Here is a 19596-nt window from a genome sequence, read left to right as displayed (position 1 = left end):
CAGGCCAGCCAGGCAATAGAAACAAACGCATCACTCCATCTCATTTTACTTATATTTACTGTTTCCCTCCACCCCCCATACTCATCTAAATGTTATGCATTGGCTCTGCTGTGGCTGAATCTCTATTTCTCTTTTTTCCTCCCTCTGTTGACCCTCCATTACCTCCATCCAATCACTTCTCTACTGGGCCTGCACCTGCATCTTGACACCCCCCACCCCCACCCTCCTTGCTGCTCTCTCTGTCTCCCTTGCTGCTCTCGCTGGGTGTCTCATTAAAGGCGCTCTATCTAATGAGATTACGCCATGGGGATTAATGGTGTGGCTAATTGATAGACACACAGCCGGGGAGGATTAAATCCCTTTAAATCCCCAGCGGGTTTTTTGGTGCCTTAGCTGACTAATTGAAATCACAGGAATGGACACAAATGCACTCCCTTTCTCAGACTTTGAGCATTCCCAGTCTGGGCCGAGAGAGATGATGCAGGAAAGGATCTTTCACTTGTGGTCTCCAGAGGAGCGGACAGCATTATGTGAACAATGGTCAAAGATAAACAGTTCATTTCTAACGGCAGGCCCCTGCAATCCATGATCCAACACTTATAGCCTTAGGGAAGAAAGCATAAATGCATAATTTCTACTACAACTAAAATACTCTAGATGCAGCTGTTAAATTTCACAAGCATACAGTACAACCCAGCCAGTACAGGATGGTGCAACCATGTTTCCCACATTCTATCCCGAAAATAAATACTTGAAGGTGTTTACTTTTCTACACACAGTCTAAAAGTAACCTGCTATAAAGAGATGCTCATGGTCCAATTGTGTGTTTTAGTGGCTGGTTTGGCATTTTGATAGCATAAAAGATAATTTTATGCTAAATATATAAGACTCTAAATTGGTTCTAAGTGTGTTTCCTTGGTTCATTTAGTAGTTAAGTTTTCATCATAGAAAAGGCACAAAAGAAATGCAGACTAATGAGATAAAGATTGATGTTGTTTTCTGCCAATACATCTTTAACTTGGAGATAACTTGGAGATCTTCAATACTGGGCATTGAGAGGAGATAAAGACATAAACCCTGGACAAGTGAGAGTATTGTAAGGCAGTGTCCTTGGAGCTCCTTCTTACATCTTAGAAAAGCTGAATTATCTTTGCTGATGTGAATACAGTGTGCAGGTGTTTTTGATTAATTTGAGTGAGATGGGGGGGAAAAAATATTTAGCTCATGCCTTTAGAAATGGTCTGGAAATTCGATACTATGATTTGGTGCAACATAGTTTAAATTAAATGTTACCCTCCCCCATGATATTTAACATCCAGGGTCATCATGGGGAACCACTGTTAAGGTATGGAAGTTAAAAGGACACTTTAATTATTAGGGTGGCATTGCTCTGCTGGCTAAAGATTGCATCACACAATGTTTAGCTAACGGCTGGTACTATAGTATATTGTACTGAACAATATGTCTCAAAGGTGAATCTTCAAAAACGTTACTGGCACATTTTCAAAATGTATTGTTTATTTTCTAAAGCACATATCCAGTATCTAGATGAATTAAGAAAAGAATTCTGATACACCGTATAATAGAACAACTATCAGCAGGCATGGCTATTGAATCTGTCACTGTCCCAGGTCCAGAGGCTGTCAGAAGAGAACATGTTGTCAAAGACATTACAGAGCAAGAGGGAAAGGCTGTTTTTATATATAAAAAACAGGAGTATAACAAAGCGTTCTTAAAATTCTTCTAAATTGATCCGCCAAATGGAAACGGAAATACATAAGCAGGCATCTGGTGCAAAGTAAGGAAGTAAACGCTAAACCTAAAGATGGAATGAAATGGAGATAGCACACATACAGAAAATGAATGGGGAAACAAATAAAAGACAGAAAAGAACTATCCTTAAGCCCACTGAAGAACTTGAGAAAGAGAGCAGCAACTTTTATGTTATTAATACTTCAAAAATAGGTATCTTACAGTATTTTTTTTATTTTCTCAGTGTCTTTATACAGAGTATATTCATATAGTTTCCGCTGACTATGTTCACATTCTCACCACATAGTAACAAGTGCGTTGAGTAAAACATTTTTGGGAAAAAGAAAATCATGCACCTTTTAATAGTTTCATTGACCTATAAAAAAAGGGAATGTTCAAGGCGAGTAAAATCCTTCCAATACTTCTCCAGTGTCTTCTCTCAAAGCTGCTGCTTCTCACACTTTGTCTTACTACGCAGATCATGCCTATATATGCTTTACACTGTGGAGAAAGCAACAGAAAACCGTACAGGGCAGGCAAGCGTCTGAACATAAAGGCTCCTAGACTCACGAGTCCACAGAGGAAAGGCAGGCATTCTCCACTAATTTAGAAAACCCCCACAGGTCAGGTATGTATAAAAACAGTCACACCAGATGACACAAGACACTCAGCAGGTCCTTACAGCAGAGGGTGGCTTCATTCCTCCAAAAACAACTCCCATTGGCTTGTTTTTTTGTTCTGTTTTTTTCTCTTTTTTTTCTCTTTTTTTTTAAATGCCAATTGGGTGCGTGTAGCATGTCCCCAGTGTGTCCTTCTGTATTTTGATTGGCTGTTTGGGTTGGTCATTTGCACCATTGTGAAGGGGACTTGGGAGAGACAGGCGGGTTGAGATGGGGGCTTGTGGGGTGGGCTGGGGGGGGAGTCAGGAGGGAACGTGCCGCCCGAAACCGCTCGAATGGCAACCGACCCTGAGATAGCAGGAGTCTGATACAAAAACACACCACAAAAGGCACTTTAAAAAACGACAGTGCTTCTGTTCTAAGGAAATTCAAGTTGACAGAGTGAAAGAGAGAGTCAGAGTCTTCCCGGAACATTCTTTTCAGTGTGAGACTAAAGTGAAAGATGGTTTCGTCCCAGTAACCAAGTCGGAGTGTATCACTTTGACACTCGCATCACTTTCATGACTGCCTTGATTTGTCCCCAGAGAGTTCCAGGTCCAGCACGGTGAGAAACGAAAGATCACACTAAAAACTTGCCACTAAAAACAAATCAAAGCCAGAATACAGTTGCATTGCAGTGGAGCTCATGTGTGTGAGAGAGCTTGGTTGCTGTGTACTAACTAACACAGCACACGTAAGGGTCCAGTCCTCACATGTCTACAATGTCATGTTCTTGGGCCCTGGCCGTGGTTTCGAGGGGCGATCCGTCTGAGACCAACCCCGCCTTCCCCCGGCCCCTTCCCCGGCGCCACACCGCTTCCTCTCCCTCAGTCATCATCCCCTCCTCCGTAGAGGTCAGCCAGCTTCTTGAAGCGAGGGCCCCAGTCGTTGAGGTAGTCATAGTCCTGGTCCCCTGAGCTGGTGGAGTTGAGCGAGCTGACGGAGCCGGCGGTGGAGCCGCTGCCCTCGTAGTCGAACACCAGCAGGGAGTCGTAGGGAGGGGCTGTGGGGTCATTGTCCGCCGCCCGCAGACCCTGCCCGGAGAAAAGATGGGAAAGATGTGAATGGCTGTAATCTGTTTTCCTATGAGTGACACATCATGGGCTGAAATGAACAGCGCGTCACGCTTTCGTTTTTATCATCACTCTAAGGGGTGCAAACAAGCTAGGCTACATTCGGAAACAGCCAACGCATGCAGAAACTAAATAAAAGAAAAATCCATTAAGAGACATTTTTGCTGAATCAGACACACACACACACACACACACACACACACACACACACACACACACACACACACACACACACACACACACACACACACACACACACACACACACACACACTCACACACAGTGGTGTAATTTGTTGTCCATCAGTAAACATACATCGTTAATAAAGTCTCCTATGTCTCCAGGGTGAGGCAGACTGGGTCTGACAGGGTACTGGGACTCAGAAATCACAGGTCTCTCATCCACCCGCCGCACTCCTGACGGTTTGTTGATGATGTGGTCCAGAGACTCAGGTTGCTGTAGCTGGCTCAGGTCATAGTCCTGCATTGGAGACAAAGATCAGTGAAAGAATGTTTGGGTCTTCTGCTGTCCCTGACAAAAGAATACATAATTAGGTAGCACTTTACAATAATGACCCATTATAAAGCATTTATAAACGTTTATAAGTAGTTTGTAGACTATTAACAAATCATTAACAACCTGTTTGTTGACATTCGTAAATGATTACTAAAACCTTTATAACTACAGTTACAAATCATTTGTAAAGTATTAGTAAGTAGTGAAGTAGCATTATGACTAGGGGGTATTTTGATGGTGGCTGTTTGTATCCACAATGTTTGTTTTGATGTGTAGGCTAGTAATGTCCTCCATGCTTAGCAGTTTAGCTTAGCAGCTAAAGCTAACTTGCACTGGGAGGTGGTGACTGCAGAGGCTCCAAGCTGCTACTCTGTGATTCTGTTGTGATTAATTTCTTTGTTTAAATGTCAGTGTGTGTGCTGTGGCCAAGAGTTGCTACATTTTATATCTTAATAAATTGTTGTATACTTGTATACTATATAACGTTACTTTTGCCACTTTTTGCCAGGAGCCAGAGAGGAAGGGGTGGAGCTAGAGAGAGGAAGGGGCGGCGCTAGAGAGGCGGAGCTAGAGGGGGAAAGGGCGGAGCCAGAGGGGAAGGGGCGGTGCTAGAGAGACACTATAATATAGACACTGACACTATATATAATATAGACACTATGTTATAGTGACACTAACACTATAATATAGAGACACTATAATATAGTAACACTAACACTATAATCTATAATATAGACACTATTAGTAAGTATATTAGTTAGTTATATATTAGTATTAGTAAGTATATTAGTTATGCGATAGTAGTTAGTTATATATTAGTATTAGTAAGTATATTAGTTAGTTATATATTAGTATTAGTAAGTATATTAGTTAGTTATATATTAGTATTAGTAAGTATATTAGTTAGTTATATATTAGTAAGTATGTTAGTTAGTTATATATTAGTATTAGTAAGTATATAGAAAAACAAGTTAAAACCGTTTCGGTGAAATAAATTTTACCGAAACGAAAATTACCAATCGACTCTAAATTGCCTAAAACGTACTCCTAACAGTTTTTTGGGGGGACGATTTTGGCCTCCACACTTAGTGATTTTTTCGGATTTAACTTTCGTTTCTGTAAAATAAATTTTACCGAAATGAAAATAACCAATCAACTCTAAATTGCCTGAAACGTACTCCTAACAGGTTTTTGGAGGGAGTATTTTGGCCTCCACACTTAGTGATTTTTTCGGATTTAACTTTCGTTTCGGTAGTGACACAATGGTGAAAAAATAAATGTACTAAGTCCAGAGCTCGATGAATGTTAGGGACCAAAAAAAGTCACTACAAAGTACTACCAATCAACTCTAAATTGCCTGAAACGTACTCCTAACAGGTTTTTGGGGGGACGATTTTGGCCTCCACACTTAGTGATTTTTTCGGATTTAACTTTCGTTTCGGTGGTGACCAACTTTCGTTTCGGTAGTTTGATTACAAAATGTAAGTTGTGTAAAAAATAATCGGACTATACTAAGTTGTTATTTGTTTAAGTCAGGCTATACTCTACTCAGAGTCATAAGTTTACAAAATGTACTAAAGTACAGTGAACGTCTGTGCGGTTTGTCTTCATCACTGAAAATAACGTACATGTAAACTGATATAAAACTGCTGTCATGTGCAGTTGGGGTGAAGAAACACAACCATTTCACTCCTAATAATACCTATTTGATACGACATCCTGACTTGCTGCTGTAGCTGAGGCTTGAACCTGTTACCTGCGGCTCACTAGTCAGTGACTCTATCCATTCACCTACAGCTGTTTCCTTGGAATCTGTGGTTCTGAAACTTTTTGTTGTCAACCCCCCAATTTGACATGTATTTGGGCAGTGGACCCCAATGTGAAAAGATGTAGTGTCAGGGCCCCCCATGAAAAAGATTTATATTTATGCTGTAACACATTTTTTTAAAGTTATTTGTCTTGTTTGTTGTTCAAGTCAAAGCACCTTGTCAGCCATCTGTTAGCTCAATGGGTTTAGACGCAGTATTCATGATCCAGAGACCATGAGTTCAAATCCCATTGATGTCATTCCTATGATTCTTTCCTTTGCAGACTGGCTTCCAGAAGATCAAGTGAAAACTACCAGGAAGGCTATATTTGTCATCCAACTGTTAGCTCAATGGGTTGAGACGCAGTATACATGATCCAGAGGCCATGAGTTCAAATCCCATTGATGTCTTTCCTATGATTCTTTCCTTTGCAGACTGGCTTCCAGAAGATCAACTGAAAACTACCAGGAAGGCTGTACTTGTCAGCCATCTGTTAGCTCAATGGGTTGAGACGCAGTATTCATGATCCAGAGGCCATGAGTTCAAATCCCATTGATGTCTTTCCTATGATTCTTTCCTTTGCAGACTGGCTTCCAGAAGATCAACTGAAAACTACCAGGAAGGCTATATTTGTCATCCAACTGTTAGCTCAATGGGTTGAGACGCAGTATACATGATCCAGAGGCCATGAGTTCAAATCCCATTGATGTCTTTCCTATGATTCTTTCCTTTGCAGACTGGCTGCCAGAAGATCAACTGAAAACTACCAGGAAGGCTGTACTTGTCAGCCATCTGTTAGCTCAATGGGTTGAGACGCAGTATTCATGATCCAGAGGCCATGAGTTCAAATCCCATTGATGTCTTTCCTATGATTCTTTCCTTGAGTGGGTTCGATTCCCACTCCGAGTCATGTGTCCCCGGTAACTTGGGGCAACGGATAAATTGACTGATATTCTTCGTGATGCTTCCCTTTGCAGAATAACTTCTAGAAAAACAAGTTAAAACCACCAGGAAACCTGTAACTCTCAGCCAACAGCATAGCTCGACTGGTAGAGCGTCTGTCCAATAACATGACTTGACTTGACTTGAGTGGGATTCCCACTCGAGGCAAGTGTCCCCGGTAACTTGGGGCAACGGATAAATTGACTGATATCCGTAGAATAACTTGTAGGAGTGTGCTGGTTCAAATCCAGTCACCACCTTAGTAACTGAAACCGAATCTGGCCACTTCGGTCTCAGTTACTGAGTCAATTCAGTCAATTTATCCGCTGCCTCAATTTACCGGGGACTTGACGTTAGTGGGAATCGAACCCAGGACCGCTCGGTCCTGGGTTGTACTGGATTTGAACCAGCACACTCCTACAAGTTATTCTACGGATCTCAGTCAATTTATCCGTTGCCCCAAGTTACCTGGGACACTTGACTCGAGTGGGAATCGAACCCACTCAAGTCAAGTCATGTTATTGGACAGACGCTCTACCAGTCCAGCTATGCTGTTGGCTGAGAGTTACAGGTTTCCTGGTGGTTTTAACTTGTTTTCTAGAAGTTAGTCTGCAAAGGGAAGCATCACTAAGGATATCAGTCAATTTATCCGTTGCCCCAAGATACCGGGGACACTTGACTCGAGTGGGAATCGAACCCACTCAAGTCAGGTCAAGTCATGTTATTGGACAGACGCTCTACCAGTTGAGCTAAGCTGTTGGCTGAGAGTTACAGGTTTCCTGGTGGTTTTAACTTGTTTTTCTAGAAGTTAGTCTGCAAAGGAAAGCATCACAGTAAAGACACCAGTGGGATTTGAACTCATGGCCTCTGGATCATGTATACTGCGTCTCAATCCATTGAGCTAACAGATGGCTGACAAGTACAGCCTTCCTGGTAGTTTTCAGTTGATCTTCTGGAAGCCAGTCTTCAAAGGAAAGAATCATAGGAAAGACATCAATGGGATTTGAACTCATGGCCTCTGGATCATGAATACTGCGTCTCAACCCATTGAGCTAACAGATGGCTGACAACTACAGCCTTCCTGGTAGTTTTCAGGTGTATCTTCTGGAAGCCAGTCTGCAAAGGAAAGAATCATAGGAAAGACATCAATGGGATTTGAACTCATGGCCTCTGGATCATGTATACTGCGTCTCAACCCATTGAGCTAACAGATGGCTGACAAGTACAGCCTTCCTGGTGCTTTGACTTGAACAACAAACAAGACAAATAACTTTAAAAAATGTGTTACAGCATAAATATAAATCTTTTTCATGGGGGGCCCTGACACTACATCTTTTCACATTGGGGTCCACTGCCCAAATACATGTCAATTTGGGGGGTTGACAACAAATCGTTTCAGAACCACAGATTCCAAGGAAACAGCTGTAGGTGAATGGATAGAGTCACTGACTAGTGAGCCGCAGGTAACAGGTTCAAGCCTCAGCTACAGCAGCAAGTCAGGATGTCAAATCAAATAGGTATTATTAGGAGTGAAATGGTTGTGTTTCTTCACCCCAACTGCACATGACAGCAGTTTTATATCAGTTTACATGTACGTTATTTTCAGTGATGAAGACAAACCGCACAGACGTTCACTGTACTTTAGTACATTTTGTAAACTTATGACTCTGAGTAGAGTATAGCCTGACTTAAACAAACAAATAACAACTTAGTATAGTCCGATTATTTTTTACACAACTTACATTTTGTAATCAAACTACCGAAACAAAAGTTGGTCACCACCGAAACGAAAGTTAAATCCGAAAAAATCACTAAGTGTGGAGGCCAAAATCGTCCCCCAAAAAACCTGTTAGGAGTACGTTTCAGGCAATTTAGAGTTGATTGGTAGTACTTTGTAGTGACTTTTTTGGTCCCTAACATTCATCGAGCTCTGGACTTAGTAAATTTATTTTTTCACCATTGTGTCACTACCGAAATGAAAGTTTGTCACTACCGAAACGAAAGTTAAATCCGAAAAAATCACTAAGTGTGGAGGCCAAAATCGTCCCCCCAAAAACCTGTTAGGAGTACGTTTCAGCCAATTTAGAGTTGATTGGTAGTACTTTGTAATGACTTTTTTGGTCCCTAACATTCATCGAGCTCTGGACTTAGTAAATTTATTTTTTCACCATTGTGTCACTACCGAAACGAAAGTTTGTCACTACCAAAACGAAAGTTAAATCCGAAAAAATCACTAAGTGTGGAGGCCAAAATCGTCCCCCCAAAAAACTCCAAAAACCTGTTAGGAGTACGTTTCAGGCAATTTAGAGTTGATTGGTTATTTTCGTTTCGGTAAAATTTATTTTACAGAAACGAAAGTTAAATCCGAAAAAATCACTAAGTGTGGAGGCCAAAATCGTCCCCCCAAAAAACTGTTAGGAGTACGTTTCAGGCAATTTAGAGTCGATTGGTAATTTTCGTTTCGGTAAAATTTATTTCACCGAAACGGTTTTAACTTGTTTTTCTATATACTTACTAATACTAATATATAACTAACTAACATACTTACTAATATATAACTAACTAATATACTTACTAATACTAATATATAACTAACTAATATACTTACTAATACTAATATATAACTAACTAATATACTTACTAATACTAATATATAACTAACTACTATCGCATAACTAATATACTTACTAATACTAATATATAACTAACTAATATACTTACTAATAGTGTCTATATTATAGATTATAGTGTTAGTGTGTCAATATTATAGTGTTAGTGTCACTATATTATAGTGTCTCTATATTATAGTGTTAGTGTCACTATAATATAGTGTCTATATTATATATAGTGTCAGTGTCTATATTATAGTGTCTCTCTAGCACCGCCCCTTCCCCTCTAGCCCCACCCCTTCCTCTCTCTAGCTCCGCCCCTTCCTCTCTGGCTCCGCCCTTTCCCCCTCTAGCTCCGCCCCTTCCTCTCTCTAGCTCCACCCCTTCCTCTCTGGCTCCTGGCAAAAAGTGGCAAAAGTAACGTTATATAGTATACAAGTATACAACAATTTATTAAGATATAAAATGTAGCAACTCTTGGCCACAGCACACACACTGACATTTAAACAAAGAAATTAATCACAACAGAATCACAGAGTAGCAGCTTGGAGCCTCTGCAGTCACCACCTCCCAGTGCAAGTTAGCTTTAGCTGCTAAGCTAAACTGCTAAGCATGGAGGACATTACTAGCCTACACATCAAAACAAACATTGTGGATACAAACAGCCACCATCAAAATACCCCCTAGTCATAATGCTACTTCATGTGTGTAAGATTAGCCATTTTATGTTACCTCGATCACCTGCAACAAGACAGTTAAAACACATAAAACATGAATTAGACATATTTCTGTCCAGTCTGCAACTGCATCACTGTTCACCTCCTCCCTAGTAGGCTACTGCAGGTGTAATGCAGGTAATCAGTGTGTTGCCAGATTTTGCAAAAGAAACAAGCGGACAGGTCTATGAAAACAAGCCCAAAAGAAGCAACTAGGCTCAGGCTCATGATAACGTCTGCAAATGGTTTACATACTCTTTACGAATGTCTTACGCATCATTTGCTTAACATGAATGATAATTCTAGTAATTGTTTGGTGTCTGCATTCATGAAAGCCAGGTAGTTTGCAACAGGTAAGGAGAAAGTCCACATTAACAGACCGTCATAAATGATGAACTGTCTTCACTTTACTGTAGGGCACATAATAACATGTACTAAGGATTTATAGATACTTTAGGAATGTTTAACAAAGCATATGTTAAACATGAACAAGCTACCAATAGCTTGTATATATTATGTAACATCAGTTACAAATGATTTAATAATCATTTACAGATGTATTATACATGGCTTATTCATGAATAGTTACTAATACCTTTATAGATGATTTGTAACCGTAGTTATAAAGGTTTTTTTTTTCAATAAACAGGTTGTTAATGATTTGTTAATAGTCTACAAACTGCTTATAAACGTTTATAAATGCTTTAGAATGGGTCGTTACAAATGATTTAATAATCTTTTACAGATGTATATAAATGGCTTATTCATGAATAGTTCACTACTTACTAATACTTTACAAATGATTTGTAACTGTAGTTATAAAGGTTTTAGTAATCATTTACAAATGTCAACAAACAGGTTGTTAATGATTTGTTAATAGTCTACAAACTACTTATAAACGTTTATAAATGCTTTATAACGGGTCATTATTGTAAAGTGCTACCCATAATTATAATGAAGGACTTATTTTGTTGTGACCCATAAGCGGTAGTCTTCATGTGACATGTGCATCAGCGAATTGTGGGACAATAAAGTTGATCTGAGGGCTAAAATAAGTGGCCCATTTACTTGGCTGTCGTGGACGGCCTGCTACTTTAAGGACATGAACCGTTCAGCAGATAATTCAACACAAAGAATAAATTAACCTGTTCCCAGTTAAACACATGTTTCACGGCTTTCTCTTGATATTACATGTGCAAATGATGTAAGTATGCATGTGTGTGTGCGTGCGCAGAGATGGGGTGAAAATACATAAAAAAGGATTTTTTTAATAAATAAATAGAAATACAAAATACTGGTCTAAGATCAGACTAAGGGTGTGGCAGATTCATCTGGTTTCCAGGCTATGTCTGAGAAATGTATTTGAGATACAAATATGTATTTTGTATTTTGAAAATACATTGACACCAGGACCATGATGCCATGTCAGTATCATTTTAAGTACATGTATTTAAAATACTGCATCTTGTGCGTGCGCGCGTGTGCATACCTGGTCCTCCTCTCCGCCTCCCTCCTCGTCGTACTTGAGGATGTTGTCTCTGACATCGTCTTCAGGGTCGATGAGCAGAGGCTTTGCCTGTCGCTCCTTCTCCCTGCGTTTCATCCACACTACGAACAGTAACACCATGGCTGCAAGATACACAGAGGTAAGATGTACCGCAGCTCAGCACAGCTGTGATAACTGAACGCAAAGTTAGTTGCACTAACAGTTTTGAGAGAGAGAGAGAGAGAGAGAGAGAGAGAGAGAGAGAGAGAGAGAGAGAGAGAGAGAGAGAGAGAGAGAGAGAGAGAGAGAGAGAGAGAGAGAGAGAGAGAGAGAGAGAGAGAGAGAGAGAGAGAGAGAGAGAGAGAGAGAGAGAGAGAGAGAGAGAGAGAGAGAGAGAGAGAGAGAGAGAGAGAGAGAGAGAGAGAGAGAGAGAGAGAGAGAGAGAGAGAGAGAGAGAGAGAATCATGAGGAGCTTGAGTATAGCAGTGGCATGTGGATTTCAGGCTGGACATAAACCTCTTTAACATCAGGCAAACATTCTAGACAACGGGTCCTCGAGCTGCAGTATGTAGATGACTGTGCTCTTGTGCCACACTCTCCAGAGTATCCTCAGTCCATCCTTAGGGCTTGCAGCAGGATGCTATGGGCCTGTCTGTTAACACCACCAAGACAGAAGTAGCCTGCCGTGCCAATGGAGTTCAAGTACCCCACACACTCTGCCTGTCTTCACCATCAGGCAAGCATCAGCTGCCTTTGGGAGACTGCGACGCCAGGTCTTCGAGAATAATAACCTCCACCTACACACCAAGGTAGCTGTCTACGAGGCTGTCTGTATCACCACCCTCCTCTACAGCTGTGAAGCATGGACCACATACAGCTGTCACATCAAGTCCCAGGAGCGCTTCCATATGGGATGCCTACATCGCATCCTGGCCTGATTGTGTGCCTCGTACTGAAATACTTGGAAAGACCAACTGCAAGAGTATTGAGGCCACGATCACCCATCACCAACTGTTCTGGCTTGGACACGTGATCCAAGTGTCCCAAGACCGATTGTCCCGCAGAGTGCTGTATGGTAGAGCTCCGAAAATACCCGACAGGACCAGAGACCCGTACTGATCCCGGTCAATGTTTTACCACAATCTCTCGGGCCGGGTTGGGACCGATTCTATTACCTTGGATCTCGGGTCTGTTTGTCATTATGCGTAATACCTGAGTCGATCCGGGAAGACCCATGCTGAGTGCTGATCAGAATAGAGAAAAGCATGAAGTGCTGCGATGATTAGACTATCCTGGGATCAGATTCCTGCAGCTAGACCAAAGTTGAGCAGCGCATGCTGTCAGTTCAGTGACTAAGAGCGGGGGAACGCACAAAGCACATCAAAGCCAATTTAACATTGAGGTGCCCAGACTTCTCAGGTTCCCACTCTTCCGGTTATCCAAAAAACACTTAGAGGGAACACACCCATGACTGCCAGTACTACTGCCACCACTACAACCTACATATGCCACACCAGTGATAGAATATCTCCTTCCAGGATTGGACTCTCCAGCCATCTGAGAGAGCCATCTGGATGTCATCATCAGATTCGATGGACAACTTTAAAGCGTGTGTGTGTGTGTGTGTGTGTGTGTGTGTGTGTGTGTGTGTGTGTGTGTGTGTGTGTGTGTGTGTGTGCGCGTGTGCGTGTGCGTGTGCGTGTGCGTGCGACGTGTGTGTGTGTGTGTGTGTGTGTGTGTGTGTGTGTGCGTGCGCGTGCGCGTGCGTGTGTGTGTGTGTTTTGGGTGCATTTCGCCTTTCCGACATGTTGCCTTTCCGACGTTGACGAACCCTATACCTAACCCTAACCCTAACCCTAACCGCACGCGGAAGCCACTAGTCGGAGTGGCGAGATGTCGGAATGGAAGGAGAACCCTGTGTGTTTTCTTTATCCTTGTAGTGGTGCCCTGCTGTGGAGCTGGTATCCAAGACGAAAATTGGACCTGATCAAGGCATACTTTGAGGATACAGTATTTGTTACATGTCGTCTGATTCATCTCTCCCCCACCACTTTTACACAAATCTACCAAAAAACTAAAACAAAGAATGTGATGTGAACAAAGGTGTTCCTCCATTAACGACATGCTTTGAAACCAAATCAAAATCATGTCTGCAGTCTGGAGATTATCATATTTGTATCAATTACCAACACTGTGTTGCCTGGAATACCTGTCTTAAAAAGTTCTCTTGCCTGCCTTTACAGAGAACAGACATTGCATAATTGGTAGCCAATCCTCCAATCCTGATATAGCATCGTTCATCGTCATAGTCTTTTTCACTCTAACAGCAGGGTGTATTTTCCAGAATGTTTAAAAAGAAATTGCAACACTAGATGTGTTTGGGATGTACTGAGCATACGAGATCCAGGTATCCCAGTTGTATGCAGGTATTCAAGGCAACACAAGATAATTAATAAATACAAACATTGTCATTTTTTCATGTACAGTAGTATCCATTTAAACTGGAGACTGGAATAAGCCCAACAGACAACAGCCAACAATAGACAATGGTAGCCTCGCATGGCCAAACAATATCTCTGCGTGGTCTTCTTTATCGATGGCTTTGAAAGAGTTTCCCCAAAATCATCTACTCCAGTTGGACTAGCCTCGCCTGGCCAGACAATACCAAGGGCACATTTATTTTCCACTGGCAGATTCGTCTGGTTCCAGGCTAAGACAATGGGTTTTAAATTATGGATCGTATTGGTGTTAGCAGATAGTCAATAATAATCAATTACTGGGACTTGTACAGGCCTGTGTTATCTGCTATACCAGTGGTTCCCAAAAAGAGACATTTGATGTCTCCCCGTGACCCAAACTAGTGAAAAAAGGCCGATCTACAAACTTGTAGATCTGCTATTTTCACTACTTCTTGAAAGTCATGGAATGTTTTTTATTTTATTTTATTTCTTTAAAAAAAATCTTTATGATGAATTCATTTTGAATTCATGAAATGTTGATTTTTTTTTTTACTTATCTTGAAATACTAATTAAAAACATTTAGGAAATTAAAACAAGGGATATTTACTTATGACCAATGAAAAAAGATCCACGACCCAAACATGGATCCCGAGCCACTATTTGGGAAACACTGTAGCTATACTCACTGAGCAGTATGATGATGCAGATGAGTATGGCTATGATGGCTCCAGTGCCCAGGCCTGCCGCTGCCACGGCCCCCGTCGTGGTACAGTCCCCGTTCTCGTCACAGGGACACACCTTGACCCTGATCACAGAGCGGTTGGACAAAGGAGGGTTTCCCGAGTCAGAGACGATGACGGGGATTTCATACACGTCTCCCTCCAAGTAAGGAATCTTCAGCCTCAACTGGGCATAATCACCTGCAACAAGGAGATGGAGGGTGGGGTTAAGGAGGGAGGTGTGCATGTCAGGGATGGGGAGTTAAAGGTCCCCTTTAACCTTTAACTCGTCTACTCAGGCTTTTGTGAACACCCCAGACAGTTTTTAAGTTGCTTGATTCAGTATTTAGATATTCAATATTTATTTTGTCAGACACACCCCCTTTCCATACAAATCCATTGTAACTTCAAACTCCATCAAACTTCCATAAAAGTGAAATATCCCTTTAAGGAAGAAAGAGAAAGACAAATATATGAGTGAGTGAATGTACAGTACATTGTCGCTGTCGGGTAGAAACCTTGCATGACCAAAACCCTTAGCCAAAGCTCTTGTTATATACCTTTCATTGGTTCAATATTTACACATCCCACAGACACACATCACGTTCACTTTCAAAATGTTTCAAACATAGCGAAAATAGCAGATCTACCATGTTCAATGGTAATTTCACTACTTTTGCACAAAAATGTTGTTTATGAAAACACAAAAAGTTGAAACATTGAGATGGAGAGGCTTGTGCCCGACAGCCACGATATGTTGCTGCTGTATCTGAATGTATTTTGTTGCTGTCGAACAGAAACCTCTTATCTCCATATTCTAACTTTTTGTGTTTTTTCGTAAATGAATGCCCTACGTGATCAAAATACACAAGCTCGAAACACGCTTTGAGCTTGTAGATCAGCTACTTTTGCTATTTTTGAAAAGTAACAGTTTTGGATACCCGACAGAGACGATATAATACTGCCCTCTGTGTCAGTACTCTTAAATATACTTCTATTTTGATGGATCTGGATTTGGTGTCAGTCATCACATGTGTGGGTGTGGAGCAAATGACAGGTTAAAGGAAAACGGCTATGACATGACCAAAAAATACCACAATTGTTCAGACACATAAATGCATGCCATGGGGGCTCTTAAGACATAAACAGAGCATATAACCTTGAGCATCTATCATGATAAGACAAGAGCCTCTGTGGGAGAAGAACCCACGTATGTGATCAGATTTGTCCTCAAGACAACCGCTGTGATACATCCATCTGGGTGGATTAGGTGACAGATCGCTTGGTCAGGGGACAGAGAGATGAATGGATCTCATTTGTCACAAACGACAGATCATACGTCAACACCGGACGGTAGCATTCTCCCTCGCTGAGCTTGGTGGGACACTTTGTGAAAGCTTTAGATTTCTCTTTGCAGTTTAGAACAATACTTTGTTTTCCCTTGATGTCCCTCGAGGGCCCTGTCTGTGGACACTGTGCAGTGGGCATTTCAGCATCCATCACGGTAAGTGCATCATTTAATTCAGTGGACATAATACCAGTACTGGTGCAAGACCAGTTGGGCCATTTTAATTCATCACAACATCTTAACGTGACCACCACTTATGTGACAGGGTATTTGTAGCAGATATTTCAACATGGAACATGCAGCACTGCGGCTCAATACTGTAACTAAGTAACTAAGTTGAACTGAATGCTTGAAAACAATGGGGAAATATAAGAGGCAGTACTGTGAGTGATGACTGTTGATTGGCTGGTCCGTTGCTAGGCCAACCAATGCTGTGACTTAATTTGAGAATAGACTACATCCCATAGACTGGAGGGACGACTGATCTGTGATTAGTTGTCCATTGCTAGGCCTGCCAATGGAACAATGCTACATTATATTCAACTTGATCACTCAGTTGGTCAGTCACAGATATTGCCATGATTGTATATGGCTGGTGCCCAGCCAAAAAATAAAGCATGGCGTCAGGTCGTCGGTCTCTATGTCCTACCGTTGAGTCGAGAGATGGTCCAGTTGCGGCGGACGCTGGAGGGGAAGGAGGGCAGCTCAAAGACGAACGGCCCCACGTTGGGGTCAGCATCAGCGTCTGAGGCCGTAATGTTGACCTTGGAGCTGTGGCGCGCACGCTCGCACACCTGGCCCCCCTTGGGCATCAGCACAGGAGCGTTATCGTTGACATCGATCAGGTAGATCTGTAGCGTACCTGTCCCGCTGGCCTGAGGAGAGCCTGGGCGAGAGGAAGGGATGGAGGGGACAGGGAGAAATAGGAAGATTGAAGGATGGAAGTTAGTAATGAAGTGAAGTGAGGTGGGAGAGGGGGAGCTTATCCCTTATAATACGACAGTGTCGATTAACAAAAGCAACTGATTTCCAACAAAACATTCTAGGGTTAGGGTTACAACTTTAGATAAAAAAGGAAAAGTATAGGGGAGCCACTTAAATGCAGAAGTATCCGCCAGGCCAGGTAGCTTATTGTGGGCAAGCAAAGTTGATCTTGCGGGGGTCCCCAGATGACTATAAAAACTGGTCAAACAAGCTCACAACGCCTCGCTTTTAGATCTGCTATTTTCACAATATTTATCTGTGGAACCGAGTCAAACTAAATGTAATGCCTACAATTCCAAGTGCTTATCAGGGCGGGGGGTCCACAGTTAAAATATGATTATTTTGGGGGGTCGTGGCCTGAAAAGGTTGAGAACCACTGCTATATATAATACTGACCATGATACCGACCATGATACTGAACATAATACTGAACATAATACTGTCAAAGAAATAACGCACATCCTCCGTCTTTGGTGCTGAGCCAAAGTGCAAAACAGCAGAATCATGCAAAACAAGAAAAGGGCTCTGTTGTGCTGTGAATAACATTGGAACTGACATGATACTGACCATGATACTGATACTGATTATTACGATGTAACACTTTTCTCAACAATATGAGCAGTTACATTATGAACTGTTATTTACAGCTACGTAAGGTTCTTAATGTAACATATTACATTATGCAAAAATCCGTTATTACGTTATGCACTCATGATTTTATTATGATTTATTCAATTATGAGCTTATTACTACATTATGAGCTTTTATTACATTTAGGTTATTACATTATGAACCAATATTACATCATAAGTTGCTACGGGGCTGCAAGTGGATAGGTGGATAGTAACATTGTGTGTGTTCTATTATGCATGTTCTGAGGGTTTGGGAGGTTTGCCAATGTACAGTTTGGACATGCATAAATGGCACCTTTGGAGGTGTAGGTGGTCAAAGATTAAAATTTCACAGTCCGATTATTCTCAGTTATTTTAGGCGATTAGGATTTAACAGTACGTGGACAGATAAAACTGAGCCAAGAGGAAACTGTAAAAGATAAAAGGAAAAATCCTTTTCATGTTGAATTACATTTTTATGGTTGACCCTTATTCTAAAGGTAGAGGACAGGGTTCAGCAATGTTAACAACAATCATGAATAAGCCGATATATCTCCAATTGAAAAATATATTTAAAAAAAAAAACACACGTCAAAAGGCTAGTATGGTTCTTGAAAATAAATGTGCATTAAATCATGCATGATGTGCAAAACCAATCAGTAAAAAACAGAGACAAATCTGTCATTTTGATCGAGCGTGTTCATTGGTATGTAGATAAAATCAGCTATTTTACTTAGCTAAAAGTTTTCTGGCCTGGATATCATAGTAACATATATAACACATGGAACATAATAATTCTAATAACCTGATTTCACTTGATGGGAGGTCTTGTAAAGCTGGAGAGGGCTTTTCATAACTAAAGAACCAGAAAGAAATCTCCCACATACACACTCCCCCATTCCCATGCAGTTCTGCATAGATGGAGCTTAAACCAGCAGCTCACCAAAGCGGGTTCAACTGGGTTTTTCCATCCAGCAGTAAGTTGATGCATTTGGTATGTATAGGTCTGCTGAACAGAGCCTCAAGGCCCATCGACCAACATGTCGGTTATGATTGGCCCGGTGCTTTGTTGGTCCTCTTGCCTCGCTTGAGCAGAATAAGTAAAGGGAATTTCAATCAAAGTAGAATATATCCCCTTGTTGAGACCAGGCTTAAGAATCAATAGGTAGTCAACGCGTTGTTGGATTTAAATCGGTGTGCTTCAGGGCTACATTATAGAAGTAGCTCTTCCCCTGGAAACACATCTCTCTTTTTTATTCTAAAAACACCTAGAATCCTTCCTACACAGAGCAAGCAATCTTTTACTATGCAACTTTGCTACAGCTCTGCTTTCCACAAGATGCACAGGGGAGACAGGTGAAACATGTGCGGGCAATCACATGCACTCACTCCACCACATGTTTGTTTCCACCTCATGATGCACACACACACACGCTCACGCACACACACACACACACACACACACACACACACACACACACACACACACACACACACACACACACACACACACACACACACACACACACACACACACACACACACACACACAATGTGACTTACCAGACTTACCATTGTCGAAGGCCAGGAAGGTGGCCTCATACACGTTGTTTTTCACGTACATGGACTCTCTGTCCAGCAGCGCCATGGTGGTGATTTGACCATTGGTCCTGTTGATTCTCAGCCAGTTAGCTGGGTCCGACAGCTTGGAGTACCTGCCCACACACACACACACACACACACACACACACACACACACACACCAGGTTATTGAGCTGACAACGTATCACAAAGTGACACACCGATCAGTGTGTTCAGGTTCCGGTACGCAGCATTGGCCAGGTTATTGTATGGGTGAAATAGGCTCTCTCCCTGTGTTTCTCCCTCTCCCTCTCAGTCCCTCTCTCCCCCTC

At 41.7% G+C, this 19596-nt stretch overlaps 1 protein-coding gene across 2 annotated transcripts in view; it reads right to left on the bottom strand.

Annotated features, from left to right (window-relative positions):
* Positions 1-1667: 1667 nt before the first annotated feature.
* Positions 1668-19596, bottom strand: part of cdh4 (cadherin 4, type 1, R-cadherin (retinal)) — a 252407-nt gene continuing 234478 nt past the window's right edge. Inside the window, exons 12-17 of one of the 2 annotated variants that reach the window (XM_084063062.1) lie at positions 19247-19398; positions 16738-16974; positions 14708-14941; positions 11565-11704; positions 3800-3964; positions 1668-3445 (exon numbers count right to left, since the gene is read on the bottom strand). In XM_084063062.1, coding sequence (XP_083919188.1) covers positions 3239-3445; positions 3800-3964; positions 11565-11704; positions 14708-14941; positions 16738-16974; positions 19247-19398 — 1135 coding nt within the window. In that variant the 3' untranslated portion in view covers positions 1668-3238. The remainder of the gene's footprint in view (positions 3446-3799; positions 3965-11564; positions 11705-14707; positions 14942-16737; positions 16975-19246; positions 19399-19596) is intronic. The other variant, XM_084063063.1, reaches the window with a different exon arrangement.

Source organism: Gymnoscopelus microlampas (genome assembly GCF_963454915.1).
Source record: "Gymnoscopelus microlampas genome assembly, chromosome: 7".
Classification (NCBI taxonomy): domain Eukaryota; kingdom Metazoa; phylum Chordata; class Actinopteri; order Myctophiformes; family Myctophidae; genus Gymnoscopelus; species Gymnoscopelus microlampas.
Note: the sequence above shows the minus strand (reverse complement) of the source record. Positions and strands in the feature narration are given on the sequence as shown.